The sequence below is a fragment of the Onychomys torridus genome, chromosome 18 (assembly GCF_903995425.1).
Source record: "Onychomys torridus chromosome 18, mOncTor1.1, whole genome shotgun sequence".
Classification (NCBI taxonomy): domain Eukaryota; kingdom Metazoa; phylum Chordata; class Mammalia; order Rodentia; family Cricetidae; genus Onychomys; species Onychomys torridus.
In genome coordinates, this window is record NC_050460.1 from 40,611,730 (window position 1) to 40,629,823 (window position 18,094).

At 44.1% G+C, this 18,094-nt stretch overlaps 2 protein-coding genes and 1 non-coding gene across 5 annotated transcripts in view; 1 reads left to right on the top strand and 2 right to left on the bottom strand.

Moving 5' to 3' along the window:
* Gcc2 (GRIP and coiled-coil domain containing 2) overlaps positions 1-4,070 on the top strand; it is a 40,995-nt gene extending 36,925 nt beyond the window's left edge. For all 3 annotated transcript variants that reach the window (XM_036167573.1, XM_036167574.1, XM_036167575.1), the window contains exon 23: positions 2,570-4,070. In XM_036167573.1, coding sequence (XP_036023466.1) covers positions 2,570-2,640 — 71 coding nt within the window. In that variant the 3' untranslated portion in view covers positions 2,641-4,070. The remainder of the gene's footprint in view (positions 1-2,569) is intronic.
* Positions 4,071-6,420: 2,350 nt separating this feature from the next.
* On the bottom strand, positions 6,421-6,524 carry LOC118570137. Its single transcript, XR_004943135.1, has one exon. It is a non-coding gene; the product is annotated as a U6 spliceosomal RNA (small nuclear RNA).
* Positions 6,525-11,680: 5,156 nt separating this feature from the next.
* LOC118569637 (oogenesin-3-like) lies at positions 11,681-14,285 on the bottom strand. The gene is made up of 2 exons (XM_036167734.1): positions 14,200-14,285; positions 11,681-14,078 (listed from the first exon to the last, which is right to left on the bottom strand). Exon 2 carries the CDS (start codon positions 13,645-13,647, stop codon positions 12,217-12,219), a length of 1,431 nt encoding a protein of 476 aa, XP_036023627.1. The 5' UTR covers positions 13,648-14,078; positions 14,200-14,285; the 3' UTR covers positions 11,681-12,216.
* Positions 14,286-18,094: the final 3,809 nt, after the last annotated feature.

The window sequence follows — 18,094 nt, forward strand, 5'->3', positions numbered from 1 at the left end:
TAGAACCTAGAACTCTAAGACATGTGTCCTAAGTACCGTGAATGAACAGGAAAACACTTCTTAAACTTAAATTTTGTGTTTTAATTTCGTTTTTTAATTATTGTATTAGTTCTTTTGTATACTTATTCTGTCAGTGGCAATAATAAAATACCATGATCAAAAGCAACTTAAGGAAAAAAACAAGGTCTTTGTTGGCTTACAGTTCCAGAGGGGAATAGTCAGTCATAGCAGGGAAGACATGGCAGAAGGAACTGGAGGCCAGCCTAACCTTGGGAAGCAGAGGGACAGAGCAGGAAGTGGGCCAAGCTATAAAACCTCAAAGACAACAGCATGCTTCCTCCAGCAAGACCTTCTAAAGGTTCCATACCCCCAAACAGAGCCACCAGCTGGAGACCAAGGGTTCAAACACAGGAGCCTGTGGGTGACATTTCATATTCAAACCATAGTTAATGTGTGAGCTTGCATAAAGGTGCTTGAGCATGCATGTGCAGGTATATGAAGGCCACATGATGCACGCATGTAAAGGGCGAAGGACAACTTTGTGGGGTTAGTTCTCTCCCTCTGTGCTATGTCCCAGGAATTGAACTCAGGTTATCAGGCTTGTAGGGCAAGCTCTTTTACCTACCCACTGAGCCATCTCCCCAACCCTTAATGTAAAGTCTTAAAGTTTAATTTATTTTAAAGGATTTCCTAAGTCTCTTAAGATTGTTTGCTGCTGCCAGGTGGTGGTGGTACACATCTTTAATCCCAGCACTTGGGAGGCAGAGGCAGGTGGGTCTCTGTGAGTTCAAGGCCAACCTGGTCTACAAAGCAAGTTCCAGGACTTACACAGAGGAACCCTGTTTGAACCACCACCACCCCCAAAAAAAGATTGTTTGCTTCTTCTCTCACTGACATAGGAGATGAGAACCCACAAAATTAAAAAACGTGATGAGTTAATCACAGATGCAAATATAGTGGACAGAATGAGTGAACCAGAACATGAAAAGGAATCGTGTAGACCTCGAAAAGTTGGGGGAGGAAAACACTGGACAGATGTTTAGTTGAAGTCGTGTCCTATGTGGACTGGACTTTCCCTCCATTTTGGCTCAGAGTTCTAAGACCAGGGCCTGGAGATGGAGCTCAGTAGAGTGTTTGCTTAGCATGCAGAAGGCCCTGGGTTCTGTCCCCATCACCTAAGATAGGTGGTACATACCTTTAATCCCAGCACTTGAGAGTTGGTAGAGGAGGTTCAAGAATTCAAGGTCATCCTCAGCTGGCCAGTCTTAGATACATGAGACCTTGTGTTTCAGAGGGTTTTGTTGTTGTTTATTGTAAAGTGAACTTTCTTGTGAGAAAAAAATGCTTTCAGATAAGTTGGGAAAGTTTCTCAGATCTCTAGAGAAAGATACCTAATGATCATATAGAAAAGTGTTTTACACCAGATAGTGGCACACACCTTTAATCCCAGCACTTGGGAGGCAGAGTCAGGTGGATATCTCTGAGTTTGAGGACAGCCTGGTCTACAGAGCGAGTCCCAGAACAGCCAGGGCTGTTACACAAACAAACCCTGTCTTTAAAAGAAACTTTAGAAAAAAGAAAAAAAAAATGCTTTGCACTGGCCCCTTGGGCTCGTGACTAGTCTTCTAGATTTGAAAGGGATATTGATTTGATTTGAAAGAAGCAACTTATCTCTGGAGAAGAGAATTGAAGAGGAGATTGTGGTTGGTCACTGGATTAGACTGAAATTGTGTACGCATTTTGGCGTACACACTTTTAATAAATGGCATCACTTAACAGCAATAAAGTTCTAGAGTCTGGAAAGATGGCTCAGTGGTTAAGTGTACTGACTGTTCTTTCAGAGGACCTGGGTTCAGTTCCCAGCAACCACAGGGCAGCTCACAACCAGTTGTAACTATACCAGGGAACCTAGTGCCCTCTTGTGACCTCCACATACTGGTGTGGCACAGGCATATATGCAAATGAAATTCTCATATTCAAAATAATGATGATAAATTTTAAAAATTCTAAAAGAAACAGAAGAAAAAATATAGGACAGAGATAGTAAATAAAGAGATTTTTCTAAGACTGATTAAAGGTTCAAGCTCCAATGATTTCAAATAGGATAAAAAAGAAGTCTGCAGGCCGGGCAGTGGTAGTGCACGCCTTTGATCCTAGCACTGCGGAGGCAGAGGCAGGTGAATCTCTGTGAGTTTGAGGCCAGCCTGGTCTACAGAGTGAGTTCCTGGACAGGCTCCAAAAGCTACACCAAAAAAAAAGGAGGAGGAGGAGGTGAAATCGTCTGCCTCTATTCACATAAGTTTAAAAAATAATGCAAAATTCTGGGTTGGGGATTTAGCTCAGTGGCCCTGGGTTGGATCCTCAGCTAAAAAAAGCAAAATTCAACAATGGTGTTGTTCAGGTATCTGTCATCACACTGGTCTCCATCCAGTACCATGCTCAGAAACTCAAAATAATAATAAAATGTTTTATAGTTCCAATAAGCAATGAAATAGACATTAGTTCCTTATGTTGTGCAATGATTTCACACTGGTAAGATTTGGTGATTTCTTTCTTTAATCTTCCACAGGTGAGGAAGAAAGTGTTTCCCGTTCCTCTGGTTGGGCGTCCTATCTGCATAGTTGGTCCGGACTTCGATAGACTGATGGAAAGAAAATTCTTTAAACAGAATTCATTTGGGAAAAAAAATGGTTATCATTATTTGGTCAGGAAGTGTGCATATCTGTTCACATCCTCCGATGATTGTATATATGTATAGCAGATATATTTAGCGTCTCCACATGTAGGACAACAGCTTGAAGTAATGGTACCAGTTGTCCACAGTCCTCTGACTCTGCACCGTGGTCTCAGTCCCTGAGATCTCCCGTGCACAGAGAAAACAGTTCATTCCTGCACTCAAACCCCATTTCATTTCTAAGTAGTACTGTGAATTTTGAAATTGAACTGAATTTTGGTACCATACCAACTGGGGAATTTAAGCTTTTAAAATAATGTTTGAAGATTAAGGAAATACTTTCTTGGTAAGGTTGACATGTTTATTAAGGGATTATGAAGTAAATATGCTATGGTTAATTATGAGGCTAAGTTAAATTGTAATTCAGTCAATTGCTTTAAAATACACCACCACCCACTTGTTATTTTAAAACTTACCCTGTACTGGTGATGTGACTCTGACATTGACCAGATGGCCCCACCCCAGTTGATGTGTTTCCCTGCTGTCTCCAGGCTCTTAATGTGCTGCCACTCCTCATAAGCCATGAGTCTGTTCTGAGAATCCCCTGCATCTCAGAACAGTGACTGTCTTACTCAGCATTAAATCTCTACGTGTACCTGGTGCTGCCAGTATTGTTCAGCTAGGCTTGTTCCCTAAGCATGACCCCCAGAGGGCTCGGGCTCACTGTTGGTGAATAAGCCTAGCTGGGAGAGTGTTACTTGCCTTTATGTCTCTGGAAATAATCTATTGACTAGATTAAAATTTTGCTCTTAAATCAAATTTGGGGATTATATTTTAATATGTAATTTGTTAATAAATAACCTCATAGTGCTCTCTAGAGTTATTAAGCTTACAGTTTATTCTCTAATTTTCAGTCTCAGCTAGAAACCAGACTGTACTTAAGTCACTATAGATATTGGTTCCCAACCCGGTTTAACTGAAGTTTGCTGCTGACTATTGAGTTTGTTCTCTTAAAGCTATCTATCTATCTTCGTGTTCGCTCCTCCTCGGTTAGAACAGACCTAACTAGTGAATGTATTGGTTAAACGCATCTATCTCAGAGCTGACTTTAGAAGTTGAGTTTTTTTAACTTCATAAACTGTGAATATGAGTATGCCGAGTGGCATCCGATGTAATTTTAGTAATATTTAAATAAATTCCACTTTTTCTTTGGGCCTACTCTGCCTTTTGAGGTCTGTACAAACTTGTTTTGAAATCTAGTCTGTTCATATGAATATAATAAAAATGCCTTTTGCATGGTAAAAATTACTTTGATTATAAAAGACATATATGCTTTTTGTGACCAGCAATAGGCAACTATAATGATTGATATTTCTATTAAATGCATTTAACTGTATGTTATGTTGTTATGACTATTCTTTTTCTGTTAAACACTGTCTTTGGGGTTTTCAATTAGGTTGTGAGGTGGAGTTGCAGACTCTTACTACTGTCCTTCCATAGCAGGGACCTATTGGTGCTTAAGAAAATGTGTTACAGACTGAGCGATGCAGGAGGCCATGGGAGAAAAAATTCCCTTCAGCTCAGGAATTTGAGGCCAGCCTACTGAGACCACCTCCCCTACCCCACCCCCAGCCTCATCAGAGAACACAGCCAGCCAGACACAGTGGTGCATGCCTTTATTCCTAGGATGCTGAAGTAGACAGATCTGTATAATTTGAGGCCAGACTGGTCTGTGTCCTGAGTTCCAGTCCAGCCAGGGGCTATGTAGTGAGACACTGTTGAGAGAGAAAAATAGACACAGACACCAGCTAGACCTGGAAGCAACACTTGCGCCTTTGTTTGGGCAATATAGCCATGGAGTTGAGCAAAGACAGGTAGCTGGCAAAGGGTGCAGCCCCAAGGTGACCTCAGAGGAAGGGTTTTGCTCAGTTCCTTCAAATTCCCTTGGGCTGGGATATAGGGAGAGGCAGAGTAGAGAGAAACACAAGTCCTCTGAAAAACAAGGACCAGCTAAACCTTGGCAGGGAGTGGGCATGGCCCTTAGGCCTAGCAGTTAATGGATATGGAGGCTTCAACCAGGTTAGTTCAATGCTCGCTTGCATTGTACCCCTAACAACCTGTTTTTGAAACTTTCTACGTACCCAGAGCTGGGGCTGAAATCCCATTTACTATTAAGTGCAGTGCTGTGACTGATTCTGTACAGTAAAGGACAAGCAGGCCTTTATGGGACTCCTTAGTTACTGGTGGAATTACATTCGCTATGGGCTTGATGCCTGCACTCACTGAATAGACTTTTTTTTTTTTTTTAATTTTATTTTATTTTATGAGACACTGTTTCTCTGTGTAACTGCCCTGGAACTTGCTTTGTAGACCTGGCCTTGAACTCAGATCCACCTGCCTCTGCCTCCTGAGTGCTGGGATTAAAGGTGTGCACCACTACCACCCAGCTGTGATGACTATGATGATTTTATTTTATTTTTTGTTACTGAATAGGCTTCCACACACAGCCCCCCACCCCACCCTCACCCCCAAACAGGATTTCTCTGTGTAGTTTTGGTGCCTGTCCTGGATCTTACTCTGTAGACCAGGCTAGCCTCAAACTCATAGAGATCCACCTGGCTCTGCTTCCCAAGTACTGGGATTAAAGGTATGTGCCACCGCTCCCCCTCCACCCCCCAGTCCAGAATAGGCTTTTTAAAAAGGTAAGTCTGTTTGTGGCTCCTAGTTAAGAGTACCTCTGCTCTGGTGTTAATCCAGCTGATCCAGAATAAGACCACTACCACGATTAAAAGCCAAATTTGGAACAAACTTTAATTAAATACTGGCCAGGTGGATGGGCTCTGGCCAGATCCATCTCTGGTTTCCCATTTTTTCCCAGAAAAATGACCTCGAGTCACAGTTAGCAGCCTCAGGCTTCCTCCAATCAGGGACAAGTGTACATCCTAATGTACTTCCTGCCTGTGAACCCTCCACCCACATGTGATCTGACGCAAATAGGTCAAACAAACTTGTTCAGGGCAGTGAAAACGTGGCTTGTTATATCTCCCATAAACAATAACCTCCAGCATTTCAGGAACTATCTGTCCTTGGACAGGGAGCTTGCAGACAGGAGGCATTTTTTTTGTTTCATGGCTCTCCAAGGCATAGTAATTAAAACTTAAAATGTAACTTTGTCTCTCACACTGGTTCAGCTCCCAGCACCCACACTAGGGCTCACAACTGGAAATAGCTCCAATTCCAAAGGCTTTCATGTCCTTTTGGTCTCCTCAGACACCCATGTGATTTTCCTCTTTACATGCAGGCAAACACTTACACACACAAAATAAAAAGATCTACTTCAAAAGAAAAAAAGAAGGAACTGGAGAGAGAGATGACTTAGCACTTTTCCTTTTTTTTTCAAATAATTTATTTTTATTTCGCTTGCATTGGTGTTTTGCCTACATGTATGTCTGTGTGAGGGTGTCAGATCTTGGAATTACAGACAGTTGTGAGCTGTCATGTGGATGTCGGGATTTGAACCCAGGTCCTCTGGAAGACCAGTCAGTGCTCTTAACCACTGAGCTATCCAGCCCAACTTAACACTTTTTTAAGTACATTTATTTATGTATAGGAGCCCACAGCATGAGGTAGAGGCCTCAAGACAACTTGTAGGAAGAGAGTCTCTCCTTCTCCCAGGTCAGCAGGCTTAGCAGTTATTAACGTGGCCATTGTTGTAGTGGCTTTTGTTTAGGTCTGTGTTAGTGTTTTTTAATATGGACCAATTAATAAATTTGTGTATAATCCTTGTGCAGGGCCATCCCAATCTTCACTATATTGTTCCAATTTTAGTATATGTGTTACTGAATATCACGATTCATTTTGTTTTGTTTTTTAACGATAGTAATTTTAACTGGGGGAAAAATGGAATCCCCAAGTAGTTTTACTTTGCATTTCCTAGTGGATAAGGATGTTGAGTAGTCTGTAAAATCTTGGCCATAAATAGTTTTATTTTATTTTTTTTTTTTTCACAACTTTATTTTATTTTCTGGAGCTGAGGACTGAACCCAGGGCCTTGTGCTTGCTAGGTAAGTGTTCTACCACTGAGCTAAATCCCCAACCCCGCCCATAAATATTTTTAAGCCACATTAAGTGACAGTTGAGATCTATCTTCCTGTGATTGCTTTCCACACAGACAAAAGTGATGCAAAATGTCTCTTGTCCAGAAGATTGATTGTCAATGCCGCTGCTTGTGTTCACTGAATCTTTTTTGGCACCTAGAAGAAGACACATGCTTGTTGGTTTTTTGTTTTGCTTTATAAATTATATTCTTCTTAGTAATGCTATACTCACTACTTCTTGTCCTTTTTGTTGCTTTTGTTTTTTGGTTTTTTGCCTGTCAGGGCTAGAATCCAGGATCTAGTGCGTGCTAAGCAAGCACTGTACCACTGAACTGCACCCCAGCTCCTTGCTGGTTCTCTGCATGATAACATGCTAGATACAGATGATGCTCTCCTTTTTTGCTCTTTTTCTTAGCCAAGTAGTTATGACAAGGTCACATTCCCTTCAGAAGCCTCTTTGTCCCCACTTGGTGTTTTACCAGCTCTCCCAAGGAAGTGAATCTATTAACAAACCCTAGCTATCCTGATTTCAAAATATTACATTATTCAGCAATGCTTTTTTGTTTTGGGGGTTTTGGGGGGATTTTGTTTGTTTGTTTTTGTTGTGTTTTTGTTTTTGGTTTTTTGGTTTTTTGTTTTCCAAGACAGGGTTTCTCTGTGTAACAGTCTTGACTATCCTGAAACTCACTTTGTAGAACAGGCTGGCCTCAAACTCACTGACATCCGTCTGCTTCTGCCCCACAAATGCTGGATTAAAGGCATGCACCACCACCACCTGGCTCAGCAGTGCCTTTTTAAAAAAAATATATTTATTAAAATTTTTTTCATTTTACATACCATCCCCAGTTCACCCTCCCTCCCCTCTACCCCCATCCACTCCTCAGAGTGGGTAAGGACTTTTTTTTTTAATTGGAGTGCACCCAAGAGTTGGCCAGTGACTGCCTCCTAAGTTGGGTTAAAGGGAGCAGCCTCAAATCCATTTCTTGGACCCCCCCCCCTTTTTTTTAAGCTGGGGATCAAACCCAGGGCCTTGAGCTTGCTAGGCAAGCGCTCTACCACTGAGCTAAATCCCCAACCTATCTTGGGCCCCTTTTAATAAAAGGAGTAAAATCACTAACAGTTTTGAAGAAAAGACACAATGTGGCAATAAGGAAATACAGGAAAAAAAAAAATCTCAAAAAAATGTCACCATGTTATTAGGGAGGTGTCAGAGAGCGTAAGAGTATTCTCAAAAACAAGTCAAGGCCATGGGTTGGAGAGGTTTCAGGAGACAGAGCAGCTCAGCCCTTACAGTAAATGGAAACTTTTTTTTTTTTTTTTTTTTGGTTTTTTGAGACAGGCTTTCTCTGTGTAACTTTGGAGCCTGTCCTGGAACTCGATTTGGAGACCAGGCTGGCCTCGAACTCACAGAGATCCGCCTGCCTCTGCCTCCCGAGTGCTGGGATTAAAGGCGTGCGCTACCACCGCCCAGCAGAAACTTATTTTTAACAATACAGCATAACATCTCCTGCCTTCAAAATGGAGCCAGGCAGGTTCCTTACTGCCATTGTCTGTCCACCTTCCTCTGTCGGGAGAGGTGACTGAAGTCAGTGAAACACTGGGGCTCAGGAAACCTGGGGTTCATCAACAAATCCTGTTACCAAGATGGTTGGCTGATCACGATGACACTGAGTGACCCTTCAGAGCCGGATGAATTACAGTGAAGAAGCCTATGAGAAATACGGGAAATCCATTGAGGGGTGACCCTGGCACCCATCCACCCTCCCAATAAAACTGTGAAGTAACCTGCCCCCAGCATGCTTGCCTTGAGTTAGTGGATGATAGAAGACTTGAAATAACATTTAGCAATACAGAAGGAAAAGAAACTTCTCCAATTTCCTAATAGGTGCAGATAAACACAATGTACATCTTTTTTAAAAATAAAATCCTAGACTGGGTATTTAGACTAAAGGCTAAACTGTGGTGTTCAGGATTCATGAGATCACCTACGGTAAAAAATGCTAATGCTGGGTCATGGAATGACTTACAGGCTGCCGTCCGACTAATCCAACAATGGCTAGCTGTGAATTCTTGGTAAGCCCCATCTAGTGGTTGCTCAGTCTGGGTGTCACACACGAGGCTGGATGTCTCAGCTGGTCTTCTACATATGCTGGAATCCCAGAGAAGCAGGCTCCAATGCCAGTGAAGGAGAAGGATGTGGTGACAGGAAGAGGGCAAGCAGAGTGAAGAACAAACCCTTCTTCTGTGGTTTTTATATAGGCCTCCAGCAGAAGGAATGGCCCAGATTAAAGGTGTGTGTGCCTTCCAGCCTCAAGGTCTGGATCGTAAGTGTGCCCTCCATTTCTGGATTGTAGTTCATTCCAGATATAGTTGACAACCAAGAAGAGCCATCACCAGCCGGGCGGTGGTGGCCCAAGCTTTTAATCCCAGCACTCAGGAGGCAGAACCAGGCGAATCTCTGTGAGTTCGAGGCCAGCCTGGTCTACAGAGCGAGATTCAGGACAGGCACCAAAACTACACGGAGAAACGGTCTCAAAAAAAACAAAAATAAATGAATAGCCATCACCAGAGTGCTTATGAAGCAGGGTGTAGTAACAGATCACCCTCTAATCCCAGCACTTGGCAAGTGGGTCAAGACCAGCCTGTTCTATATAGCAAGTTATAGGCCAGCCATTGGTGAAATCCTACCTTAAAAAAAATAGTGGCTATAGGAAACCCATATTTCAGGATAATAATGAAAGTCTCACATAATATTGCCACTCTCTGTCTTAGTTACTGTTCTGCGGCTGTGAAGAGACACCACGACCAAGGAAACTCATATAAAAGTATTTAACTGGGGTCTAGAGTACTTCAGGGGGTAGCCTTTTATAATGGTGAGGAGCATAGTGCCGGAGCAGTGACTGAAAAATTTAAATCATGATCAACAGGAAGCAGGCAGAAAGAACGCGACTGGGCCTGCCCCGGGTGTTTGGAAGCTCAAAGCCCACCTTCAGTTACATCTCTTCTCCCACAAGACCATACCTACTCCAACAAGGTCCCACCCCATATTCATCCCCAAGTCCATCATCTGAGTTCACTGCTGGGCTACTTCTTCAGCTCCACAAAGAAATATTGTAAATGATGTATTCAAAATGAATACTTAAAAAAATGAAGTCGGACTGGGTTTTGTAGACTTCCCTGATCTCATATGTGATAATGTGGGAGTGAGTAATGGGATTCTTTGTGCAAAACTCAGTGAAGTAGAATTTTAGGAATGCTAAACTGTTCTTTCCCCAGAAACATCTTGCACAACTATTCTCCTAGTCCAAGTTTTTTCTTAAGGACATGATAAGAACAGGGTTATGGGTGTAGCTCAGTGGTACAGTCCTTCCATACATGAAGCTCTGGTTCCTTTCTCAGGCTTGTAAAGGCCATTTGGTGTTCAGAGAATGTGATAGCTAATATTGGTTGTCAATTTCATTTCATTTGGAATCATCTAAAATACAACCCACTAGGCATTCCTATAAAGGACTTTAAAAAAAAAAAAAAAATCAGGGGGTTGGGGATTTAGCTCAGTGGTAGAGTGCTTGCCTAGCAAGCACAAGGCTGTGGGTTCGATCCTCAGCTCCACAAAAAAAAAAAAAAAAAAAAAAAAAAAAAAAAAAAAAAAAAAGAAAAGAAAAAGAAAAGAAAAAAAAATCAGATTATTTGAAGCCTAAAATGTGTGCAGAACCCTTCTGGTGGCACCCAGATACAAGGATGTGGGAGGAAACTTTGCTTTTTGCCTGTTTGCCCTCACTCTTAATGACAAGCTCATCCGTCCTGTGGCTGATTTCTAACTTCTTTGGGCTTCCAATGTAGGCTGAAAACAAGCAGCTTTCCAGGAATGCTCCAGGCCTTCAGTACCAGTTTTTGACTGCTGAAACATCTTACCTTGTAGACTGAGCAACTACTGGATTCTTGGCTTCTTCGGTGTGAGTTTCAACACAGGACATTCAGAGTCCATGATTTCACTCTGAATTAATGCACAATCCTGCCCAGTACATAGTATTTCTTTCTATTATAACAAAATCAGATGAAAATATAATAAAACTCAGTTAGTGCTGAATATACAGAAGTTATCTAATTAGTTTATTATTTGGAAGCAGGAAATAGTTTCCCCTGCCCTCTTACTACATACTTACTTATCTAGTAAAGGTGGAAAGAGATAGAAAACAAGAAAACAACATTTTTAAGTATTTATTTTGAATACATCCTTTACAATAATTCTTTGTGGGGCTGGAGAAATAGCTCAGTAGGGAAGCATGCTTGGTGCTCTTGCAGAGAACCCCAGTTTAACTCCCAGCACCCACGTGGCAGCTCAGAACCATCTGTAACCCCAGTTCCAGGGAATTCAGCATCCTCCTCTAGTCTCTGAGGGTACATAGGTGCAAGCACTCATACACATAATTTTTTTTTAATTTGCATGTACTTTGTGTGCATATACACATATTGGAGGATTTACTGAGGCCACTCCACACAGTTAAAAGGGAGGTTTATTTTGGGGTAACTTATAACAAGTAAAGGGATAGGTTACAGGATCCAGGAGAGGTGAAGAGCAGTCCAGTGGTGTTCTCTGGAGAACTCTGCTCGGTCTACATCCAGCATCCAGGATCACCAGGAACTAAGAGAGCCAGCATATCTGGATCTCAAAGTCTTAAGGGCTCCCGTCTCAGCCCCGCCTCAGGGGCAGGTCATAGGTAGGCGTGACAGTTACTGGAAGCCTCATTGGGGGTAGTACTTCCAGGTCGAAGCTGGAACAGCTACCCACTACATACACACATATATGAAAGATTTCCAAATATTCAATTTTGTTTCTAAAGGTTGATTGTTGACAGTCAGAACAAAGATAAAAGAAACAGTCATGGAGACATCCTCTTTTATCCTGAGAAGCTGTCAAGTTGAAGAGTAAGAAATGCAATCCCATGTTCTAGAACAACCATATTTTTCCAAGTTTTCTTTGTGGCAGACATTGGTCAACCACAGAAGTGGAATCTCACTTGGAGAGCACATGCCACGGATGGCATAACTGTGATGGAACTAAAAACCACCGGTCAAGAGGCAGTCAGTTTTCACCCAACTATCCCAAAATGATGGCAAGATTTCTCTGTTCTTTTGGAAGCAAAATTTTTAAATTCTATTTCATTACATTTATTTATATTTTTGTGTGTATGTGTTTGGAAGTCAAAGGAAAATTGAGAGATGGTTCTCTCGTTCCACCTCAAGGGTCCCAGGGACTGAACTCCTGTTGAGCCATGTTGCAGGCCAGGACCACAAAGTTAAACTTCTTCTTTTTTTTTTTTTTTTTTTTTTTTTTTAAACCCCAAAAACTCAGTACATTTATTATATGCAATTGAGGATGCACAGTGTACATACACTCCTAACTCTAGGCTTCCAGTTTTAGTACCAGAAGCAACCTTATCCTACTTACGGACAAAGGCAAAGTCTGGCCTCCAGGTCATAGAAACAGGAGTGAAAACAGTCCAAGCAGGTTCTTGTAGAAAAGGAGACTTTCTTGGGCTGCCTTTTGGCCCTGAGTATATCCAGCAGCTCGGGACAAAGTAGCTTAAATCTGTTTCTAAGTATTCTCAATTCTTCATAGCATTCCAGAGGGGCAGGATACAGCTCCTGGGTCAGCTTGCTCAGCTTGGCTGTGTGACGTAGAAGGTTCTTCAGGACAAGCAGAGAGATATTATTATGATAGAAATTGACCTTGGTAAGCTGGAAGCATTGGCTCAGGGAAGGCAAGATAGCATTGAAATGAGAGTCCCTCATCTCGCACTCCTCCAATTCCAGGGTTTGCAGGGTACTTGCGATTCTCCCGAGGAGAATCCCGAGAAGCTTAGGGCATGAATCAGATAGCACGACACCACTCAGGTTCAGATGTTTGAGCTCACGGATGTTCAGGCACTGGCTCAGGTAATCCAAGTCTGACTGGGAGAGCCGGCAGTCAGTGATTGACAGGGTCTTCAAGGGGGTCTTCAGGCACCTGAGCCACTCCTCAAGGCAGCCTGTTAAAAAGTAGATATTATATACATAGAGATTCTGGAGACGAGGGAGTTTGGAGATCTGAGAAAGCAACATGCTTATCCATCCCTGCTCTGCAGAAGCAGCAAATCTGAAGGGCTTCGGAATTCCCTCTAGCACAAGCGTGTGAAGATTTCTCATCTGCTCCAGGTAAGGAAAAAGCTGTGCCATGAATTCAAGTGACCATTGACTCAGCTGCAGCTCCAGGATACAGTCTAGATCTATATTTTTGAAGATCTGCAAGGCAGCGAAGACAGGTGAATCCCAGATCTTCAGCTTTCTACAGCACAGATGAATGGAATCCTTTCGCTGCTGGGCCCACTGTAACAAGTACGTTTCACATTTATTGAACCTGGCCTTTATGAGTTCAAGATCAGTTACTACCTTAAAACGTTTCCTCACCCCAGAATTGGGGCAGATCTCCTCCACTGGTTGCTTCTGCCTCTTGGCTTGTGGTGAGTAGTCGTTTTCCTGGGTTTCAGCCCTAATGCTCCAGAAGTCATGGTGCACATTCGTCAAATCAAGCACTCTGAGTTTCGACCTCCTTGCATGAACCTTCTCGGTAATCAGCACATCTAGTCCAGCAAGCAAAGCTTTCAAAATCTCCAGGTGGGGGTCCTTTATCAGGGTTCCTGCAGGAAGGCAGGGGAATGGCCAGGCAGACACCATGGCCCTCAGGATGTTTGTACGTCTGTCAGTGAAGGCCTCCTCAAACATCGCTGGGAGCAGCCCCATGGGCAGTTCCTCCAGAGTAGAAATGATCAAGGCCTCCTCCCTCAGCAGCCTCTGTCTTGCCAGCTGCATGAGTGTGGGTGGGGCCTGGTCTCCCATTCTGACCGGTTTTCAGGGATAATAAAGCCTACTCAGCCACGCTCTCAGTCTTCAAACCCAAAGTCAGACTTCTAACAAAAATACCCTCAATATTCCAAGCTCCCGGAGGCTGGAAGTGGCCAATCCAGATGAGACCTCCACCCCTGGAAGACTGATGTGCATGACACTCTGCTTGGCACAATCTCCTCAGGAGCGTCGCAGGGCGGGTAGAACCACGTAAAGACCCTTACGCCCTGAAGAAAGAATCAGGCGGCCCATCTGCCAAGTTGAGTCAGAGCCTCTAGCCCACGACACCGTGGCCTGTCCTTTAACCAGTCACACCTTACCACGGGTTCCAGGCGGGTTAGACGCAGTGGATCTCCAGGAGTGTCGGGGACATCCTCAGAACACCCAGAAGCCTCTTGTGCCTGCTTGCGGCCAGGGAGAAGCGCCTGCAGCCAAAGGAGAAGAAAGCAGGCTTAGGGCCTGGACCGGGAACGGGTGGGGGGAGGAGGAGCTATGACGACTCAGGGGCGGGGCCAAGACCCGCAGCCCAAGCTACAGGGTCCCTACCTCGCTCCTCCGGCTTCGCCGCGTTCCTTCCCCGGCTGCTCAGGCTACGCTCGGTCCCAGCATTCCGCCCGACCGGTGATGCTCTCAGCTCCGCCCCCGCCGCACTTCGCCCCGCCCCCAGCCCGGCTTCGGCTCGCCGTAGCCTTAGCCCCGCCCCCCTACGGCCTAGGCCCGCGCACTCCGGGGCGTGGTCAGCGTCGCCATTTGCCGGTCGCGACCGGCTGGCCCCGCCCCCTTCCTGCCCGGGGCCGGCCCTCCAGTCGGCAACTCGCCGGGACAGCGAGGGAAGAGGGTGCGGCCGCGGCGGCGGGGACTGAGGCACCGAGGGACCCGGCGTGGACCGCGGAGATGCTGGGCGTGGCGGCCGGAATGACCAACAGGTACGGGCGCACTCGCGCTCTGGGACCGCCGCTGCCCGAGCCTCCCTGGGCCTGGACCTGACGGGCGGGCAAGCTTTGCTGCCGCGCGGCCTGCGGCTGGCGAGAGGCCCGGACACGCGCCGCCCAAGCCCGAGGCGGGAGAGGCCTTCGTGGTCCCGCTGAGCTGTCCTGTGCAGCCTCGGGGTGGGAGGGCGGATCCTGTCCCAGAGCTTGGCTCCCGGTAGTTCACTTTCTCCCCATAAGGAAGGACGGAGCAGAGGGTCTCAGGACCACACAGACGAACATGTTTGTTGCATTAGAAATGAAAAGGGACGTGTTATATATTTATTCATTGAATAACCCGTGGTATATTAACATGCATAACGCGTTTTAATGAAAATAGTGTACCCTAAGCAGAAAAGTTAAGACGAACAGCCTGTTACATATTTTTACAACTCCTTTCCATGTCTGGCTTAATAAAAAAAAGGCAGCTAGCCGCGTTCTGGTTTTTTTTTTTGCATTGTCTGTTGCGATGTGTTTTGAATGGACTAAAGGAAATTTAGTCTTAAATGGATGGATGAACAGTTTGAAGAGACGTATTCTTACAGCTTTTCCAAATAAGTGTGGGTGTTCTTTGTGACTCCACCAGAAGTTCAGAAGATTGTTTCTTAAAGGCTAGTTTTGATGTGAAATCTGAGCTCACAGTTACATGAAATTCCTCAGACTGCCTTATATTTGAATGGAACTATTACTCATTGTAACGGGTTTGTTTTGGCTTACCGCATTAAGGAATTTTAATTTGTCCCAGATGCTAACATATATTATTAACATCTCAAGCACCAGTTTCATTAAATTCTTAACTATCAGGGAAGCTGTTAAACTCAAGATGTGGTAAGTTTCCAAGATTGCAGTTTTCAGCGGAAATCGTGACTTCTCATTATCAACAAAATATTGTCAGTTGTTGTCCCCCAAATTCAATTTCAATGAAATGTCTGCCAAATGTAAGTCTAAATCACCATGGTTGTCTTGTCTGTTATTCTTGCAGTAAAAATGGTATTTCAAGAAAAATGCTTCTAATCCAGCTCAATGCTTAACATAGCATGTGCTTTTCCTTGAGGTAGTCACATTACGTTGGTATGTAGCAGAAGCACTTTAGGCATCAAGAGTTAATAATTTGTACAGTCCTTGTACTCATCATGGACAGTTATTGTATTTGCCATGGACATTTTTTACCGAAAAAGATGTGTGGAATATTAATTGATGGGAATTGAAAACAATGCGAGCTGTAGAGCAGAATGGGTATGCAGAATAGAATGTAATGGTGTCTGTATAGGACCCTCAAGTGTGTCTCTGGTCTAGTGCCCTTCCCTGATCCCATCCCCTTCTCACCCCAAATCTCACTATAGAATCCCACTCTTAGGCAGGCCTTGAATTTGTCCATCATCCTCCTGCCTAGCTTCTGGAGGGCTGGGGTTACAACTTGGCCACTGTGTGTACCCCTCCCCCTGTTTTTTTGCATTAAGTACATCCATATTGATACACTGCCATCACCATGGAACGTCTACAAAACTGAAGTTCTTTTACACATTGGACAGTTCACCATTCCTCCCCTCCCCCCCCAGCTCCTGACAGCCACCTTTCTGCTTCTCTTTGAATTTAACCTTTGAGTACCTCGGATAAGTGGCATCATGCAGTCCTCATTGCATGCACTATAGTTGGTTTGCTGAGCAGTTAGTCTGGATGCCCGACCGTTTGTTGTACTCTTCACCGGAAAGACATTTGGGCGTTTGCATTTCTCAGACATTAAAACTAAAGATTCTGTGGATGCTCCCGTACAGGTTTCAGTATGAACATATGTTTTCCCTCTCTGTGAAATAAATGTCGGAGGGTGTGCACTTACTAGATTGTATAGTAATTGTATGTTTAGCTTTTTAAGAAACAGATTTTCCCCCCAGAGTGGCTGTACTGTTTCATCAAGGACACTTGAAGGGGAAATTGACATTCTTACCCTGTATGGAAAGAATTTGGCAAAATTATCACTGCCTTCAAAGGTTTTTTTTTTTTCCTTTTTGTTATTTTTAGTGATAGGGATGTGTGTGAGTTTGTGTGGGGGTGTGTGCATGTGAGTGCAAGAACCTACAGAAGCCAGAGGATCCCTCTAGGGCTGGAGTTAGAGGTGATTGTGAAATGCCTGATGTCGGTGCTAGGAATCAAACTTGTGTCTTCCAGAAAAGCAGTATGTGTTCTCAACCACTGAACCATCTAGCTCTCCAACTCCCAAACTATTTCTTCTTTTTTTTTTCTTTTTCCCGAGACAGGGTTTCTCCGTGTAGCTTTGCGCCTTTCTTGGAACTTGATTTGGAAACCAGGCTGGCCTCGAACTCACAGAGGTCCGCCTGCCTCTGCCTCTGCCTCCTGAGTGCTGGGATTAAAGGCATTGCACCACCACCGCCCGGCCCCAAAGTATTTCTTGAATGAGTGTTGTAGTATGGAATTTTTATTCTTGGGGAGTTTTATTAGTACTAAAGAATGAAGACTTGAAGAACCACCATGGGTCCTCAGGCTCCTGTAGGGCAGTGCCATTATGAAGAGGAAAACTGCTGTGACACCTAGTGTCTTTCTAGATTTGCAGTGTTTTATTCCTGCTAGGATGGCTTTGAGTTTCTCATCTTCCTCTTGAATGCTGGAATTGAAGGCATGTATCACCTGTGTACCACGGGTTTATGCAGTGCTAGGGCTCAAACCCGGGGCTTTATGTATGCAAGTCAAGCACTCTGCCATCTGAGCTAATCTTCCAGGGCTGAAGCACCTTAGTTCTTTAATTGTTCTGTGCTCTACAGTCTTAGAGAAAATGATCCATCAGGATTTTGCCATTACTTGTTTGATTATTTATTTATTATAGGATTGTGCTATATTGATTTTAGCATTCATACTCTTTCCCTTTGTATGAACCTCCTGGCTCATCTCCTTGTTAGTTTTTTATATTGCTAAGTGTGGGTACTGGTAGTGAGCTTTTTCTCCTTCCTTGGGAGGGCTCAAAGCCTATCCTTCAGGTGGAGAAGCTCAGTAACCTCAGAAATCCATCGTGGGAGAGGAGAGCAGAGCTTAATTCTGCAATTATATTTCAATAATGTCTATTTTGTTCAGATAATCATTTAAATATGCCTCAGTACAAACCATGTTCTTTGCGGGGGGGGGGGGGGCGCCCCCACCTTTTTCCCCCAGGGTGCTCTTGAGGAGCGAGGGATAGGAGATTTAGATAGAATTATAGAGAAGAGAGAGAGACAAACAGAAGCAGAATAGCCTTGGGAGGGCCTGGATCCTAATCCACCAGCCCCTTCTGTTTCTTCTAAAGGGCTTTTAAAGGAATGCCAAGGGGTGGAGCAAAAGACCTCCCCCAGCTCAGCCAAGTCCAGACCTTCCAAACACCAGTGGGATGGGGGTGGGGAGTGGGGGAGTTGGAGATGGAAAGTCATTCACACCCAGGCACATCCATGTGGAGAGTTAATTATAATAGAGAGATGAAGAGAAAGACA